A 19,444-nucleotide genomic window follows, 5' to 3' on the forward strand; every position below is an offset into this window, starting at 1 on the left:
CATCAGTTAACATGTAATTTTTTGTACTCATAAACTATTAAATTTTAAATCATGGATTAAAATGATTCTTTGTTTTTTATTGTTCTAACAGCATCTCTTAGCAGTTTGCTTATTACTCCATTTCCCTCTCCAAACTCCTCATTTACCAGAAGTTGTGCTAGCAGTTACCAACGACGCTGGCGACGCAGTCAGACAACCAGTTTGGAAAATGGGGTCTTTCCTAGGTGGTGAGTGAATTAACAAGCAAGGAGAAAATGTTTATATTTCATGGCTTTTTATCAGTCTCACTTAAGTTTTCCTGTCTTTGGCTTTATCTTTTAAAATATACAGTTGTCAGTGTATATACTGTTGTAGTTTTACTGACTCACTTTGCAGAGGTCTTTCCATATTTATTGTATGTGTTATTTGTAATTTTTATTTGAAACATTATATTCTATTACTACAACTATCCTCAAATATACATCATGTTTAAAAAATAATTTATTATGTATTTAATTTCTTAACAGTAAAACTAAATAAGCATTTATTAGTAACTTTTTATACTTAAAAATTAATTTCTATATGCAGTATTCCCATAATATATTGAGGGTCCCTACTGTATAGTTTCATTCTTCATTCATCTCTGTTACATAAATTTGTTTTTTCTTCATTGTTATAGTCAATATATGTTTTCTTCTTGTTCTATTTTCTGTGCTTTATATAAATTTTTGCAAATTTCTCAATATTCCTCTTATATCATTGTAGCAACTTTGTTCTGGTATTCTCTTAAACTAATGTATCATAATCTATTCAGTCATTTACCAAGTATTGGATGTTTAAGTTGTTACCAGGACTTTTAGGGTTTATTTCCCAAAATGGGTGCATTAGGTCATAGGATATGTTTATTTTTATGACAGGTCTATTACTGCATAGCTCTCTGAAGAAATTCTATTAATTTTCTTTTTTTTTAATTACTGAAAGTTAACATAATAAGGGGCGGCCAGGTGGCTCAGCGAGTGGGAGCACCGGCTCCAGTGTTGGGACGACCTGGAGATCGAATCCCGGGCTCAGACACTCAGCACCACACTCAGAAATGACGGGCCGTGTAACCTTGAGCAAGTTACTTAACCCCAATTGCTTACAAAAAACATGTAATTGGAAAATGTTTGACAGAATCAATAAAGATATAATAAAGTATAGATAATGTTGATTTGTGGTTTTCTAAGTCAATAGGTGACCAGCAGGGATCCATTTCTATTTAAGTGTTATGCCACTGACCTGAACTGTTGCAGTGGCCTGCCCATTAGGCTCCCTAACTCTCTTCCCATTCTAGTCCATAATGCTTTCACAGTGATTCAACTTAAATACAGATCTGACCATGCCACTTTCCTATTCAATAAATTCCAGTGACACCCTGTTATCTCTAAGATAAAACATAAACTCCTCTGTTTAGCTTTCAAAGCTTTTGACACCCTGGCCCCAGCCTCTCTTTCCATTCTAATTGGATGGTGCTCCACCTCTCAAACTGTTATCCAGCAAACTGGCCTTATCTCTGCTCCTCAGATAGGACTTTCATAGCTGTTCCTATAGACTGGCTGTTCCCCTTGTCTGGAGTGCTCTCATTTCCTCCCTTCTAGAGTCCCTGTCTTCCTTCAAGATGAAGATTGACCACCAGGTTCTATGTGAAGCCTCTTCACCTGCTGCTGCCCTCCCTACTGACCTACATTGTATTTAACTATTTTATACATATCATTTTCTGATTCTCTTTGTTTATTGTATGCATGTTTATATATGTCCTTATTGTCTCTCCAGTTAAAATGTATGCTCCGTTTGATTAGAAACTATTTAATTTATTCTATTCATATCCCTAGCGAACAGTATGGCCCATAGTAGGCACTTAATAATTATTGAATGGTTGCTTTTATAATTCATTTTCTAAGACTGGAATTTTTATGATATATGATATGAATTAAAGTTATATATTTATCTTCTTCCATGTTGTATCCAGTTTTCCCATTTCCTAACATTTTAAGTGATAAATCTTTACCCTAGTTTTTTATTTTCTCTAGGTTTCCTTTCTATGTTTATTTGGTTCTGTTTCTGAGATTTCTCAGCACAGTTCCTGACACATAGTAGGTGCTTAATAAAGCCTTATAGATTGGTTACTGTTCTGTTCCACTGAACTTTATTTAAATTTTGACTCAATATTAAAAAAAAATTAATGAGAATTTCTTTGTAATAGATTTTAAAGTCTGGAAGGGCAAATTCTATCATTATTTGTTTTTCTTCCTCCAAACTGACCTTAGACATATTTGCTTTTTGTTTTTCTGTTTTAAGTTTTGTTATGATTAAACCCACCTTGACTTAGGAAGCTATTGGTATTTTCATTGGCATTATAATTAAATCTATTACAGAATATCATCATTTTTACTGAATTATTTGGACTTCTTAATGACCATTGAATTTCTCTCAAAGTATTTAGCTCTTCCTCTGTCACTACAGTTTTATAGTTCTCCTTATGAAAAGTCATATTGTGACTAGGTAAGGCATAAGTTATTATTTTTAGATTGAGAGATCTCCATAATATATGATAACTGATGTGTAATTGGCAAGGAACAATGAGAAAAAAGAAAGATAAATCTAGGCTTTACCAAGAATTTGTTTTGTCAGATACAAAGGAACCATGAAGATCAAAAGTTGTGAACAAGGATATTTAGTTTTTGAATGAGTTCTGAATTAACTAAGTATCAGTTCTGCTCCAAATTTAAACTGACAGTAAAATTTTACATAAAATTTACCTCTTATAACAGCTAATATAAAAATTTAGAGGGAGAAAATAGACAGAGTTCCTCAAAAACCCTTTTAATTGCTTTGACTTTTTAAAAGAAAACCTTAAGAAAAAGTCCATTATTTAATTGTCAAGAAAATTCAATTGACATATAAAGTAATTACATAAACTTTTTTTATAGGTCAATAGAAGAAAGTTTTAATCTGTCGGATGAAAGCTGTGGCGCAAATCCTGGAATTGTTAGGAAAAAGAAGATTGCAATTGGTGTAATTTTTTCACTTTCCAAAGATGAAGATGAAAATAGCAAATTTAATGAATTCTTTTTTTCACACTTTCCTCTTTTTGAAAGCCACATGAACAAACTGAAGAGTGCAATAGAACAAGTAAGTCGTTTTCAAATTTAGTTTTATTGTTTATCTTCTTTAAATTTCTTACCTGCTATGTTAGGAGGATGTTCATTTATTCATTCAACTGGAGATTTACTGGATGCCTGCCACATTATGATATGTACAATATAGGAGGCTATGGATATTTCTAAGACTCAGTCCTGGCTCTTCTTTTTAACATTTTTTTTTATTTAAATTCCTTTTTTTATTGAGTTCCAAATTCTCTCTCCCTAGCACCTCCCCCTTCCATTGAGAAGGAAAGCAAATATTTCATTATACATGTCATTCAAAACATATGTCCATATTTACCATGTTGCAACCAAAAAAAAGGCAAGAAAAATAAAGTGAAAATAATATGCTTCAGTCTGCACTTCAGGTTCATCAGTTCTTTCTCAGAGGTAGATAGCATTTTTCACTATGAGTCCTTTAGAAGTGTGGCTTATTGTACTGATCAGAGTAACTAAGTCTTTCATAGTTGATCATCATTACATTAATACTGTTTACTTGGTACTATATTCTGGTTCTGCTCACTTCCCTTGCATCATTTATATAAGTCTTTCCAGGTTTTTCTGAAACTCTCCTGTTCATCATTTCTTAGAGCAGAGTAGTACCCCCATCACATTCATATACTACAACTGGTTCGGCCATTCCCCAGTTGATGGGCATCTCCTCAGTTTCCAGTTTTTTGCTACCACAAAGAGTTGCTATATATCCTGGTTTCTAAGGAGCTGATAATATAGTAGGTGGGTTATGACATAGGTATCAGTGTGTAAAATCAGAGAGTCGGGGAGGTGTAGAATGTTAATAATAATTCAAAAGAGAAACAGAACATTTCCAATGGAGGTAGGGGAACGAGGAGGGAAAGATTCAGAAAAGGTTTTTTGGAAGAAATAAAATTTATACTGGACCTTAAAGAATGGGTAGACTTTTGCCAGGTAGAGGAAACAGTATATGAATCAAGTCATAAAAGTTTAGGAAAATATATTGCATATTCAGAAAGACAAGTCAGCAGGCATTTATTAAGTACCAATTTTGTGCCAAGTATCCTGTCAAGTACTTGTATATACAAAGAAAGTAAACAAACAAACAAACCCAATTCCATCTCTCAAGGAACTTCACATGCTAAGAGTAAAGAACATGAAAACATTTGTGAAGAAACAAGGGATACCTGTAGTGAATTGGAGATGATCTTAGAGAGAAGGCACTGAGATAAAGGAAGACTGAGAAAAGCCTCATGCAAAAACTGGAACTTTATCTGAGACCTGAAGGAAGACAGGGAAAGTAGGAGGCAGATAAAAGGAGGGGAGGATTCCAGGTATGGAGGAGGTACAGGGAAAATGTACTGAGTCATAAAATGGAGTGTCTTGTGTGAGTGACAGCAAGAGGCCAATGTCCCTGTATCACAAAGTACAATTAGGGAAACAAAGTATAAGAAGATCGGAAAGGGGAAAAGTGAAAGGAAGTTGTGAAGGGCTTTAAAAACCAAATAGTGGATTTTATACTTGATTCTGGAGGTAAGTGAGAGCTATTGCAATTTATGAAATAGATAAATAGCATGGTCAGGCATGTGCTGTAGGAAGGTTGCTGACAGCTGAGTAGAGGATGGACGGAAGTGGGGACAGACAGAATGCAGGGAGAACAATCAGAAAGCAGTTGCAGTCGTCAAGGGGTAAAGAGATGAGGACCTGCACCGTGATGGCGGCAGCGTCAAAGGAGAGAAGGAGATGTATACAGAAGGTGTCGCAAAGGTAGGATCAGGAGAACCAGAACAGCTGATTGGGTGTGAGGGATGATAAGAGTGAGGAGTTGAGGATGACACCTAGGCTGCAGGCCTTGGTGACTGAGAAAATGATGGTGTCCTTGAGAGCAATTGAGACATTAGGAAGAGGGAAGAAGTTTGGTTTTTTGTTTGTTTGTTTGGGGGGGGAGGGGAGATAATGAGTTCAGTTTTACATATTTTGAACTGAAGATGTTTATAATATATCCAGTTCCAGAAGTCCAGTAGGCCGACTAGAGATGGGATTCTGGATGTCCAGATAAATAGATCTGAGAATCATTTGCATATGTAATTAGATTCATAGGAACTGAAGCATTACCAAATGAAATAGTTTAGAGGGAGAAGAAAAGAGGGCTTAGGACAGAAGAACCTTGAGGGATAGCAGGGATTAGTGGGCTTAATTTAGATGAAGATGCAACATAGGAGACTGGTAAGGAGTGCTCATACAGAGAGAAAGTAGTGTCCTGAAAACCTAACAGAAGGGAGTAGCGAGAAGAGGGGATTGACAGCGCGAGGGACCGAGATCTCAAGGAGTATGAGAGCGATTTGGCAATTAAGAGATCATTTGGTAACTTTGGAGAGTGTAATTATGATGACCAAACTTAAAGAGATAGGAGAAATTGCAGTTCCTTCATTTCTTTGATGATGTGGAGACTATGGGTGTGGGACATTTTGTATACTGTTAAACTCAAGGGATAAGTAGATGGGATTTATTTTAAAATATTCTTTTTTATAGGATTTGCCTCTCTGGGTAAGGGATGGGGGAAATATATTTGAAAATGAATCTGATATAAACAAAAAAGTCAGTAAAAATAAAATTTCCATTTGAGTATCTTAGAAAAAAAAAGAAAGCACTTCTCAAGATTAAGGTCACAGTGAGGAATACTCCAGTTTTTGACTGTGGACTAGATACATGAATGGGAATAGTAAGAGGAATTACAGAAGTTGGAGCTGTATCAAATGTTGACAGAGACTTCCCTTCTGAAATGTCAAAAGCCAGTGTGAAACAATGCAAAACTGTTTCTTTTTAGTTACACGCAAATAACTTTGGTTAACAAGGTAATTCTGTAAAACCCCAAAAGTTTCACAACTAATTCCTTTATGTTGACTTTGTATGCTATGGAAACTTTGAACTCTTTCATAACATTCAGTGACAAGTGCAGAGTATAAAGCCACCATAAATACATGTGCCTCCTCTGTCTTTCCCTAGATAGGAAAGTTGGCAGTCTGTTCAAGGTTTTCTAAAAATAGGTGTTTGATTTCTCAGTTCTGTAGACAGGTGAGAAAGGAAATGTGTGACTTTGTTCTCCCTTTTCTCTCCCAGCTTTGACCATGGTTACTATAAAAATAATATATTTCATGATTATTTTCAAGGCTATGAAAATGAGTCGGAGGTCAGCCGATGCCAGTCAGCGGAGTTTGGCCTATAATCGTATTGTTGATGCCTTAAATGAATTCAGGTAAGTATTGTCTGTCTGGCCTTCTCTGTGTGTACACAAGTTCTTTTCTTGCCCTGTCATTCTTTCATACTTTTCTTTACATAAGTGTTTTTCTAACTAGTGAACTCAGTATTCAGAATTAAAATGAAGTCTCATGGGTTAGTGGAAAACCAGTTGTGCATGGAGTCTAGTATGACAATGCTTGGCACAGTGACTGACACGTAGGAATACATGTTTATTGAATGAACACACGAGGGAATGTGTTTGGGGGCCATCAGTCCTATGAGTTTGAATCCTGAGCCATCTGAGGACAAAACCATATCAGGACGTCGTCCTCCTCCTGCTGCTGTTCATGGCCAAACGATTAGATCTCCAGCAGAAGGGAGGTCTCTCTTTTATGATTCTTCCTAGAATATACTTGTATCTCCACATAACAGAGATCTCTCAGGGACACAGCATTTTTTGCCTCTTGTCCCAGAAGGCTCTTAGACGCGTTTCTTCTTGGGCACATCATGCATCTCCTCAGTGATCTTCAGTGTATTCAGACATTTGCACAGACTTACATTTACACTCTTTCTCTGTGATACTCAAAATTAAGACTTCCACTTGCTCTTTTCAAAAGTTAATACAGTTAAGGGGACGCTAGGTGGTCCAGTGAATAGAGCACTAGCCCTGGACTCAGGAGGACCTGAGTTCAAATCCGGCCTTGGACACGTCACACAAAAACTAGCCGTGTGACCTTGGGCAAGTCACTTAGCCCCAATTGCCCTCCAAAAAGCAAAAAAAAAAAAAAGTTACTACAGTTAACTGAAGGAAGAATGGTAGTCACAGTTTTGCTGAGTATTATCCATAGCTAGTAGTTACCTACCCTACCTAGCCTGACCATGAGCTTCAGCTTTATGTTACAGTACTGTGGCTAAGGCTGTGGAGCTATATTTTTTAGGAAGATGTTCTGAAAAAACATTTCCAAAAAAAATTTTATAAACTTTTTTAAAGAATGAATATTCCATGTTGCAAATATTCATTCAAAACTTTTTACGAAACACTACACTAGACTAAACTTGTGCATCAAAGGAATAGGCCTCAATCTCTGTAATAATCATTAGCAAAGACTTTAAAATCTCTAGTCAGTAATCTATGTTTGCTTTAAAACAACAATTATAAAATATCTTTTATTTGGTGACAGATATCGTGATTAGGGATATCTGTGTATTTGGTTATGCTTTTAACTTGATTTATATCTATTAAATAAGCTACTTGTCTGAAGTCTTGTTTTGATTTGGTTTTACTTAGATTTAATTTTTAACTTTCAGGTTCCGTTGTGAGTTTAAGTTATTCTCATAAGTCTTTGCATCCTAGAAATATTATAAAATGTGACAATGTTAATAAATCTTTAGGAATGTACTCTTTTGTGTTCTCTCTCCATGTATGTACATATGTACACATATATATGTATATATGTGTACACATATACACACACACGTGAGCATTAGTTTTCCAACATATTTTGACATTATTTGTCTGGACTACATATTTAACATATTGTTTCTACCTTACTGTAATGTATTCCCTCAGTCATCTTTTTTTGAGCGGATTTATTTCCCTTAAAAATGTATTAAATGTGCATAAGAGCAAAATACAAGTATTTGTGAATTCTTCTTCCATCAGCAGTTTTTCACGTAGGACATTTATGATGTGTCATTCTTTTATTATTGTTTAATATTTCAGATTGTTTCTGACCAAATGCAGAATGCCAAGTGTTTTATTAATATTTTATTCAGATGTATTGAATGGTGAGTCTTTTGTGATGACTAAGTAGAGTATTAGAATAGGGAAGAAACTTACTTCCTCTTACCAATGTAGGTTAGTCAATATGTGACCCAAAGGTAGCCTTAGGTACAATTTAGTGGCCTCATTTCTATTTGAGGGTGACATTGCTGTATAGATTATACTATACTCCTTCTCTGTATGAAGTATAAAGTAGAGGAAACAGCTCAAATCTTTGAGTGTATTGTAGGACTATTGATCTCAATCTAGAAGAGGCTTCAGAGGCCATCTTATCAACTTGATAATTTTGCAGATGAGGAAACGGAGGCCCAGGAAGGTTTTGTTCTGACCAAGTTAACGTGGCGTCTGACAGAGGACTGAAAACCGGGGCTCTTGATTCTGAGCCAACACTTTTCCACTGTGCTAGGTGGATCATCATTCCCTTATGCTGAGAAGAGGATTTATTTTTAAGATTAAGGACTAAAGTTAACTGATGTGTCAAGATCTGTTCATATCTGTGCATGTGAATAGTCACTACCTACCAAATTTAGCCAAGAAAAAAGAATTTCTTCTTTCTATTAGTAGCCTCTTTGTGTCCCAGGCAAACTCCATTAGACTCATCTACTAAGTAGTAGATAAATTGTAGTCCAGATCTGTGATCTACATTAGGAGTTATGACCTGAATAGAGTTTAAACTTTGAATTCTCTGGGGTAACAGAGTCATTGTTCTTTCATTTACTTCCTGTATTTATAAATAGAAGTGTTTTAAGACAGTTTCTACATGATACTAAGCTATGAATTCTGTGTAATTTATTAGATAAAATGTTGGTGATTTTTTATTTCATCTTTTTAAAAAATTTTGCATTTCCTATCAAATATTTGTTATTTGTTTATCTTGTTATGACAAAAATAGGTGAGAAGGACCACTTTAGACTCAAGATAACAAAGGTATTATCTTCTTTTGGTACCGAGAGAATGCTTTGCGATTAGTTCAATTTGAGATTATATTATTGCTTTCCTTTAAGTTGTGGCTAGTTTATGCTTTAGTCTATAATTTTAAGACTTAGAATAGTTACAAAAGTATAAAAACATTGGGATGTGCAAAATTATTTAGGCATCCCTTCTCTTTCTTTTCTCATCCTCCAAATGAGAAAAGGTCAATTCTGTGGCATATTTGTTTTATGCAACCTGTATCTTATAAGCACACGTGTGTTATCAACTTAGCATTTATATCTCATTTTGTCAACTTTCCTAAATGAGAACACAGCTCAAGAATCAGAGGTGAGAAGTAGAGGTGGAAACTGGTTTCAACTTGAAATCTCCAGGTAGGATTTCAGAGAGAGAGGTTTCTGCTCAATATATGGAGAAATATCCTAATAAGAGCTCTCCAGAAGTAGAATGCGTTGTTTTGGTGTGAGTTCTTTGTTACTTCAAAGTAAACAGGAATATCGTAGAGGGAATTCCTGTTTGAATATGGGTTGGACTTGATGACTTTTGAAGTCTCTTTCAACTCTTGAGATTCAGTGATTCCAGAACTCACAAGTACTCTTTTTAATTGATTGAAACCCTAAATTTTGTTCATTTATTCCCTTTTCTCTTAGATGCCATATGCTCTTAAAATATCAACTGCTAAAATAGTTCTTCCTACATGTTTGTAAAGTCTATTCTCACAGAATTTTCAGCCTAACAGGATTAAAAATAGCATAAGAAAGTACGTTTTCTTGAAATTTTAAGTTTCCCCAAATTCTTTTAGGGCTGTCTGTCCTACTTAAGGATATTTATTGTCTCTGATTCAGACGATATCCAGACAACATAATTCATCTCTTTGAAATGGACACATGTCAAAACCAGTTCTCTCATAAAAGGTATACATGAAGTATGGAGGTGACATTGGAAACTATGTAATTATGGTCATTTGGATAGTTTATAGACAGTTTTGCCATATACAACTCCATATAAATTAAGGTACTGCATAGTTTGAAATAAAAATGTTATATACCAATGTGACATTCAGATATGACTTCCTTGTCAGTGACTTACAAATTTCCTCTCTCATTAACATGATAGTATTTTTGAGGCAGGGAAAAGTTCTGATTGCTTTTAATGCATTTAAAGTTTAACCTGTCTGTGTTTAATGACAGAACAGCATAACTGAACTCACCACAAATCTTCTAATCTTATATGAAAGGACGGTGAAACGAAGAGTCAGAATTTTTAGCTTAAAATGTTGAGTCCTTATTGTTTCACTTATAATTTCTTTGTAGACAGACTTAGGCTGAACTAGGTCATCCCAGAAAGTTTAGAAAAATTCCCCTTATTTGCCTAAAAGAATGAATCCAAATTTGTCGGTTCTGTTTCTCTTTCTTGTTTACAACAGCAGAGTAGTAAATCCTTACCCTTGGTTTCAGGGCCATTATTTACATATCTGGTATTGAGGGTTCCCTTTAATGCAGTCACATGATTATTGGCTTGCTGCCAAGAGAATCTGCTTGGCTGGGAGGAAACACTATCAGTTACAGATGCAGCCAGAGTTACCAGAATAGTAAATAATGTCACAAGACCCATTTTTTCCTCTCCACAAAAACATGGTTTGGAATATCTTGGTCTTAGGATGGAAACAAGGTTTTATTTTTTTCTCCTTCAGCTAACCAGAGGCAAATATTTGGCCATATTTTATTATTGTAATAGAGTTCATGGGTTTGCTTATGAGCTTTGTGGTTGGCTGCACCTCATAATGTGAAGCCTGAAGGCATGGCACTTTTCCCTCTTGCCTTAAATGATACTTAATTTTTTAAACTATTTTCTCTGAGGCTCTAGAAAGTGTGACCTCTTAACTGAATATCCCACATACTTTTATGAACTCTTGCTGTTTTAATTCATCTCATTTAAGCAAACATTAAGATCCTCCCACATGAAAGGATCTCTTTGGATCTCTGCCTTCAAGGGGCTTATAATCAAATCCAGGGGTGTATAGCATGTAAATAAAGTAGTATGATATAAGCTGGAATGCTAGAAAGACAAAAAAAGAAATAACAGTGAAAATTTGAGGAGGGAAAGATTACTAATTTTTTTTTAAGGAGTAGAAATCATAGAACATTTTTTGCAGAAGGTGGTATATGAGCTAGGTGTTGAAGAAAAGAAAATATTTCAACAAGATAAGAGGAGAGGTGCATTCCACTTCTGGGGGCTGGATTGTACCAGTGCTTAGAGATGGCAGAGGGACCAGGATGAAAATTGCCAGTAGTCCATTTTGGCTCTAATTCTGAGAATATGAACATAAGTAGTTGGAAATAGAACTAGAAAGGTTAGTTCAGGGGTGGGGAACCTGCAGCTTTGAGGCCACATGTGGCTCTCTAGGTCTTTGACTGAATCCAAACTTCACAGAAGAAATCCTTTTATTAAGGGGATTTGTCCTGTGAAGTTTGGGTTCAAAGGGCTGCATTTGAGGACCTAAAGGGTCATGTGTGGCCTTCAGGCTGCAAGTTCTCCACTCTGGTCTAGTTGGACTGTTAAAGGCCTTAAATGCCAAACTAAGGAGTTAGTTGTTTTTTTGATCCCATAGTTATTAGGGAGCCATAGAAGGCTTTTGAATAAATAAATTATGTGGGAAAGTAGGAAGATTAATCTGGCTTCTGTATTAAAGATGGGTTGGAGGAAGAAAAAACTAGAGGCAGGGAGACCAGCTGAGGCTATTACAATAGTCTGGGCAAGATATAATAATGTCTTCATAGAGTAGTGATAATATAACTGAAGAGGGGTGTGCCTGGAAGATACAGTGTGGAGATAGATTCAGTAGGACTTGAAAACTGATCAAATATAGGGCTTGAGAAAACGAGGAAAAGCCAAGGTTACTTCAAGGTTTTATCTTGAGGAAACTGTTTCATGATTTCATCAGAAATAGAAATTCAGCAGAAAAGGATAGGTTTTAGGAGGAAGATGTCGAGTTCATTTTTTAATGTGTTAAGTCTAATGTATCAGAATTAATACAAGGTGAAGATGTCCAGCAGGCACACACAAAGGCATATACACACACACCAAAGGACAGAATGTAGCAAGAGCAGAAGGCAAAGACGACACCTTTGTGGAGCACCGTCAGTTAGGGGAGAGGGAAAAGAAGATAAATCAATGAAGAGCAATGAGTTTTCAGATGAATAAGAGAACCAGATGGAGGAATGTCACAGAAGCATGCTAGAGTAGAAAAACACTCCCTCTCAAAGAAAGGGAGTTTAGCAGTGTCATAGGCTATTAGAAACTCAAGGGAGAATGAGACTTGAGAAAGGGCAATTGGATTTGGCAATTGGTCATTGGTGACCCTTAGAGAGAGCAATTTCAGAAGTGAGTTAGATGGAAGCCACATTGCAGGGGGTTAAAAAGTGACGGTGAGTCAGTAGATCTAGCAAGGGGTAAATTCCTTTAAAAAAAAGATTGGCAATTAAAAGAAGAGATCGAGCACTATCACTTAAGGAGATAGTGAGATCAAAGGGAAGGGGGTTATAATTTTTTGTGTTGTTTTGCTTTTAGAGTGAGGAGATTTGTCCATGTTTGTCTGCATGGGAAGAATTCATAAGAAAAGAAAAAGTTGAAAATGAAATACAGAGAATGGAAATGATTGATAGATCAAAGTCCCAGAGGAGATAGAAGGGGATCGGAATTCAGGGCACAAGTGAAAAAGATAACCTTGGCAATGAGAAGTCTCATCTAATGAGACCAGATAGCAGAAAAGTGAAGTGAAAATTGTAGAGAGAGAGTAGATTGAAATCAAAGAGTAATTAGAAAAAAAAGAAAGTAGTTATTCTGATTATTCATGAGAGGAAAGTGGTTCAAAACCCTTGAAATTTAGAAGAGCACAAATCATAGTATTCCACCCATCTGTGCTGGCCGCCCAGGAAATCGTTTCCTAGCAGATCCCAGATCTTCATCTTTATTACTGATATTTTGCGCTATGAAAAACGGGTTAGATAACTTCACAAAGTCCTTTCTAGTTTGAATAAAATCTGTTATTCAGTTTTCAACTAGAAGTAATGATTCTGTGGACTTTGGGTAAGTGCAAAAAGTAAGGAGAATAAGCTATATCTCACAGTCTGGAGGAGGAGGAAGCACGGTCACGCGTGTTGTTCGACCCAGAAGAGTACATTCATTTGTAAAGGATCCAGGAATTTCATTTACCCTATGCTGAGGTTTGTATATCCTAGAGGAATAAATTTTGGCTGATACAAAACATGTAAGTCATTATCCCTGAGACATGCCCTCAGGTCAGGACCTCAGTATTCTTTCTTGAGAGCTGGCTCTAGCCGGAAGACCAGCACTTGACTTTAGTTCAGTTCAGCACATATACATTAAACACCTACTCTGTTCAAGACACTGTGCCAGGCATTGTGGATACAAGGACAAAAACAGCAATACTCTCCCTCCAAGGACCTTACATTCTCTGGGAACATTGGTGGAAAACATCTGTATAATTAAGCATAATAGAAGGTAAATCGTGGTAAAAGAAACTTTAACAACTGAGTATATTAAGAGGAGATTTTTTATAAAAGATAGCAACAGAATTACCTTAAAGGAAAACTAGGAATTTGAATATTAAGGGAATGGAGTATAGTCTGATTTGACCAGATAATAGAATTGATGACGGGGAGTAGTATCAGGTGAGGCTGGAAAAAAATTGAGTGGCACCAGATTGAGAGAGCCTGAATATTAGGTACTGCAGTGTTTGAATTTTAATCAGTAGGTATTTGGGAACTACTGAAATGTTCTGAGCAAAGGAATGACAAATTTAACAGATCTTACTTATTAGGTTTAGGATGGTAGTTTTAGATACCTTCAAGGTCACCAGATGGATAGCATGTGGGATTAAAGTTCAAGAACGAGATTAAGATCATGAGATAAATTTGGAAGTTAACTATATAGAAATGGTATGTGAATCCAGAGGAATTCAGCAAGAGATACAAGGTAGAGAGAAAGAGAAATTAGAGATGGAGTACCTGCTGTGAAGTGTTATCGGAGGTACAAGGAGAGATTATTACTGGAGGGGCGGGGAATACTAGGCACAGCTTTCAGATCTATACCTAAGCAAGATTAATCTTTTAAATTTGTTGAACTGAGTTTATTGTTTGTGAGATGATAGTTTTACATAGTAGGAGTTAAGACTCAAGATAATAAAATTAATCTTTTTGCACATGTATCTGTAAGAGTTTTTAATTTCTCTATCTAAATTTCTTTTTTTAGAACAACAATTTGTAATCTCTACACAATGCCCCGGATTGGAGAACCTGTTTGGCTCACAATGATGTCTGGAATCTCAGAAAAGAACCAGCTTTGCCATCGTTTCATGAAAGAATTCACTTTTCTAATGGAAAATGCTTCCAAAAACCAGTATGGCCATTCTTTTATAACTACTTACATTCTTTTTAATGAAGTCAACGTTTCATTATTGAGCAGATACAGGGTCTGTGAAATAAGGGTACAAGAAAATCACACATAATCTTTATAATTAACATTGTTCCTTTTTATTTTGTTTAGTGTGTGCCTGCGATTTTATTAGTGTAGAGAACTCCCTAGTGTGGCAACGCCCTCTACCTATAAAGACTGGCAGTGTGTCTGTAATTTATAATCTTATTTATAAGGGAACTGACAGGTTAAGCACTGACTTTGCACCTAGTCACACAGCTGCTCTTGTGTCAGAGGCTAGTATGTAGCACAGGACTTCCTGGCTCTGGGGATGACTCTCTTAACTACCATACCATGCTGCCTCTCAGTCTCAGAAGAGAATTATTAACGTAAACAGATATAAGGTAGGAAATAGAACCAGTTAACCATATAGCTAAGGAATGAGGACAAATCAAAGTAAATATTGAATAGTTTGCATTTCAAGGACTTGTTATTTTTACTGATGCAGTTTACAACCTGTATAACTCAAAAATGGTCTCTGTGGCCAAAAAATTAATTGCCTTTCAGCCAGTCTACTGAGTAGCTGCTTCAAATTTACCTAGCCAGTTACTTGGTCCAGATATTCCTTTTATTTCTGGACCGTATCTGAGGCATTTTTGACCGGAGAGGCATACCCATCAGAGCTAGTATGACCTTCAGGAAGTCACTGTCATGCCACAGTGTGGGGTAGAACTTGCATGGAGAAATAGTGTATATATAATAAATTAGAATTCCACATATCTTATCATAAATTTTGCCCTGGGATACTTATTACCATGCTCTAGATGGCACAGTGAATAGTGGAGTTGGAATCAGGAAGACCTGATTCAAATATGGCTCAAATAGGATTCAAATATGGCCTCTTACAAACTGTGTGACCTTGGTCAAGTCTCTTAACCCCTATTTGCCTCAAGTTCTTAATGTAAAATGGACAAACCACTCCAGTATCTTTGCCAAGAAATCCCCATAGTGGGGCGGCCAGGTAGCACAGCCAGTAAGAGCACCGGCTCCAGTGTTGAGAAGACCTGGAGATCGAATCCCGGGCTCAGACACTTAGCACCCACCCAGAAATAACTGGCTGTGTAACCTTGAGCAAGTTACTTAACCCCAATTGCTTAGGGGCGGCCAGGTGGCTCAGCAAGTAAGAGCACCGGCTCCAGTGTTGGGACGACCTGGAGATCGAATCCCGGGCTCAGACACTCAGCACCACACCCAGAAATAACTGGCCGTGTAACCTTGAGCAAGTTACTTAACCCCGATTGCTTAAAATTAAAAAAATTAAAAAATTAAAAAAAAAAAAAGAAAGAAATCCCCATAGACAAGTCCATGGGGTCATGAGTCAAACACAACTGAACAACAAAAGAAGACAACCAGAACTATTACCACAAATTCTACCCACAATAACTCATGAAAAATCTTAGAATGAAAAACTTAGTGACTGAAACCTGCCTAATACATCCAGGTAAACAAAAACTTATTATATTCAAAGGCACTATGCTAAGTTCTGGGGATACAAAAGTAAAAATAATCCCTATATTCAATGAGTTTATATTCTAAATAGTATGTATTCTGTTTTCATATGTCTTTTCTCTCTTTTTTGCAACTTTTCGCAAAATCCCCAGAATCCAAATGAGTGACTGATAAGTGATATCACTTTATAGGTATAAGAAATGATTTTGCTTAAATAGTCCATATCATTTTTTTTTTTTAAAGCAGTTGGGGTTAAGTAACTTGCTCAAGGTTACATGGCCAGTTATTTTGTGTGGGTGTAAAGTATCTGAGGCTGGAACCGATTCCGGGTCTCCCAATGCTGGGGCCAAGCACTCCTACTCACTGTGCCACCTGGCCGCTCCTAAGTCCATATTATTTTGAAACTCAGAATAGTATATTTCCATTAATTAGACAGTTCATTCATTAATGGGCAGTACCACTTGAGCACCTGAGAGAAAGTCATGAAATTATTTTTCCTGGAGTAAAATGCTATTTATGTTTTTTTTTAATTATTGCCATAATTACCTCTGTTAATATTCAATTTCTTTTTAAGGGTTATTTTCTACTCTCCCAAGGAATAAAAAGTTATTCCTTGAATTTTTATTTTTATGTTACCTTTCTGGACCAACTCATAGGCATATTTTTTTCCCTTCTTTTACCTGTTTCCTTTTATATCAAAAGTGTCAAATTTTCTTCCTCTTGCTTCAGTCCCTCCTTAAAATTTCTGTAAAGCCTCATGTAACACAAAGTCCTATAGATGCCTAGTGATTAGATACATTACCTACATTAAAGAGTAATGCCAACAATGAAGAAGGCTTTATTAACATGCACCATAATATATGTTCAGTTGAGTGGATGATCCTTTTCACTAGACATGAGAACTTTATTATCAGGTGTTCATTCTTAACTCTGCCATTAGAGTTAAAAGTATTTCTAAAGTTTGTATTGTTCTTTAACCCCATCAGAAAGCCTCCAAATAAAAACTGTAATTCCATTTTCTTTCATAAAATTTCTTTCAATATGACCCACAGAATTCACGCAGTTGAATTTCCACAGTGCAAGCTCCCCAAAAAGTCAAGCAAAACAACTCAGAAGGGTTATTGCAACTTAGTATATATGTAGTATTACACTTCGGTATTTTTCTTAAAAGGATTGATGTGCGTGTCCTTTGTAAGCTACTACTGATGTCGGCCATTTTAGATTTGGATTTTGTTGCTATTTAAAATTGCTTTTTATAGTTTGAAGTGTACATATTCTCTTGGTTCTGCTTTAATCATCCTACTTCCCTTATTTGAATTCTTATCCATCATTTCTTATGTTACAACAATATTCCATTATATTCATGTACCACAATACTTTTGTCCATCCCTTAGTTGCTGGACACAAAATTTATTTCCTTTTTTTTCCTGTTAACAAATAGTGATGCTATGAATATTTCCTTTTACTTTGATCTTTTCTCGCTGTTAGTAACTGCCTAGAGATATAAACCCAGTACTAGGCTCAAAGGCTATGAACAATATTTTAACTTTTCTTGGATAATTTCGAATTGTTATCCATAATAGTTGGACCATTTCAGAGCCTCACCAGAAGTGCCTGTATTCTCACATCTCTAGCATCATCAAAATTTTCTTTTCTTCACTATTTTGATGGGTATGAAGTAATATCCTGACGTTATTTTATTTAACATTGCCCGATTGCTAATGAGTTGAAGCACCTTTTTTAGACTGTATGGGATAGTTTGTCTAAAACTGCAGCTCTTAAATGTGCTTCAAGAGTCAATATCTCAGGAAATCCTTTTGCTTAGTAAGTAGTCTAGTGCATGATTATCGTTGTGATTGAAATTAAGGTAAACTGAAACACAGAGTTCCCAAAATGTTCAGTTTATTGGTAAGGCTAGCAGTTACCAATAAAAGAGGTCTCTCAGCCAGACAAAAAGACCATGAAGTGGGGCTTTACTAGCTTTCATATAGTTTTGGGAAAAGAGAACAAAGAAGTGAATACATCACAGATGGAAAATAATATGATTATTTGCAAAGTCTGAAGTGTCACTGATGATGGAAAACATATGATTGGTTAGAAGTCTGGAATTCATGGCTGTCAACAATCCTTCCTTCCATCTTGTTGCTATGGAAAGCTCATTGGTCATGGCCTCTTGCATGGCTAGTTAGTGTCCACAGCATTAACAGACCAGACAGCCAATTTTGTGGAGATAACAGACTTCTTAACACTTGCATCTTTCAAGGCTTGTTACCAAGATAACAGATCTCCCTTACTACATAGGTAGTAAGATGTATAGAGATAATGTATTTCTTTGAATTAAGGTGATTTGTAGGACAGCCAAACTTTCAGACTTAGAGAAGAAAACTGGACTTCTGAACTTAACTGAATGACAAAAAAAAAGTGACAGGCAATTTTACAATATGTTGGTGTTGTTACAGAATAGAATCAATTACAAGATGGAAACAGAATCGATTTTATTTTCGTACTATCACTGCTCCCTCAGCAACTTATCTTCGGCAGTGCCTCCCTTCATCCCACTTTTTAAAAAAATCTTAAGTCAACAAAAGGTTTGCTAAAAGAAATCTTCACCTTCTGCATAAGGCATGTATCATTCTTTAATAGCATAGATTCAATAAGACTGCATGCTGAGCACATTTTCAGCATCAGTTGAACACATATTTATTTTAAGGTAGTCTATAGTATAAAATTGAATTGGCTAGCTTATAAAAGCCAATGGAAATGGCTTTTTCATTTTGTCCATTTTAGATTTGGATTTTGTTGCTATTTAAATGAAATGAAAAAAAATCATCTTTCTTATAATTTTACTCACTATCTTAAGTGAAGGAAAACACATATCCCCCCTTCTACTAACTTCCCCCCCAAAAAAGTAAAGGAACCCATTAGCACCGTATATGATGTACTTGTTTGGAAACAATATTTACTCATTCTACCAGAGATGGTAAAGTTGAATTTTAACACTTCTAAATCTTAAAAAATGAAGATATAAGCTTCTATTTCTTAGATCTATATAATGCATTAGGATAGTAAATGCTGGGCATCTAGATGGCTCAGTGGATAGATCATTGGGCCTGGAGTCAGGAAGACCCCTGAGTTCATATCCATCCTAGCTGTGTGACCTTGAGCAAGTTACTTAAGCTCTGTTTGCCTTAATCCACTGGAGAAGAAAATGGCAAGCCACTCAAGTATCTTTTTCCCATAAAATCCCATGGACAGTATGATCCATAGGATCACAAAGATTTGTACACAACTGAATGACTGAAGAGCAGTAAATGCTACTCTGGACCTGAAAAGGTTTATCTGTCTCTAGAAGTACCTACTTCTCTACACCAGACACTTATGTACCCTGTGTCAAAAAAATAGGAAACTTGAC

General features: G+C 36.0%; 1 protein-coding gene across 3 annotated transcripts in view; it reads left to right on the forward strand.

Moving 5' to 3' along the window:
* FNIP1 (folliculin interacting protein 1) overlaps nt 1-19,444 on the forward strand; it is a 175,971-nt gene that overhangs the window by 142,409 nt on the left and 14,118 nt on the right. For all 3 annotated transcript variants that reach the window (XM_069091827.1, XM_069091824.1, XM_069091826.1), the window contains 4 exons: nt 92-227; nt 2,949-3,150; nt 6,305-6,390; nt 14,362-14,508. In XM_069091827.1, coding sequence (XP_068947928.1) covers nt 92-227; nt 2,949-3,150; nt 6,305-6,390; nt 14,362-14,508 — 571 coding nt within the window. The remainder of the gene's footprint in view (nt 1-91; nt 228-2,948; nt 3,151-6,304; nt 6,391-14,361; nt 14,509-19,444) is intronic.

This window comes from Petaurus breviceps, unplaced genomic scaffold, assembly GCF_028583685.1.
Source record: "Petaurus breviceps papuanus isolate PSGF00001 unplaced genomic scaffold, PetGlider_PUasm1.0 189, whole genome shotgun sequence".
In the NCBI taxonomy this organism is placed as follows: domain Eukaryota; kingdom Metazoa; phylum Chordata; class Mammalia; order Diprotodontia; family Petauridae; genus Petaurus; species Petaurus breviceps.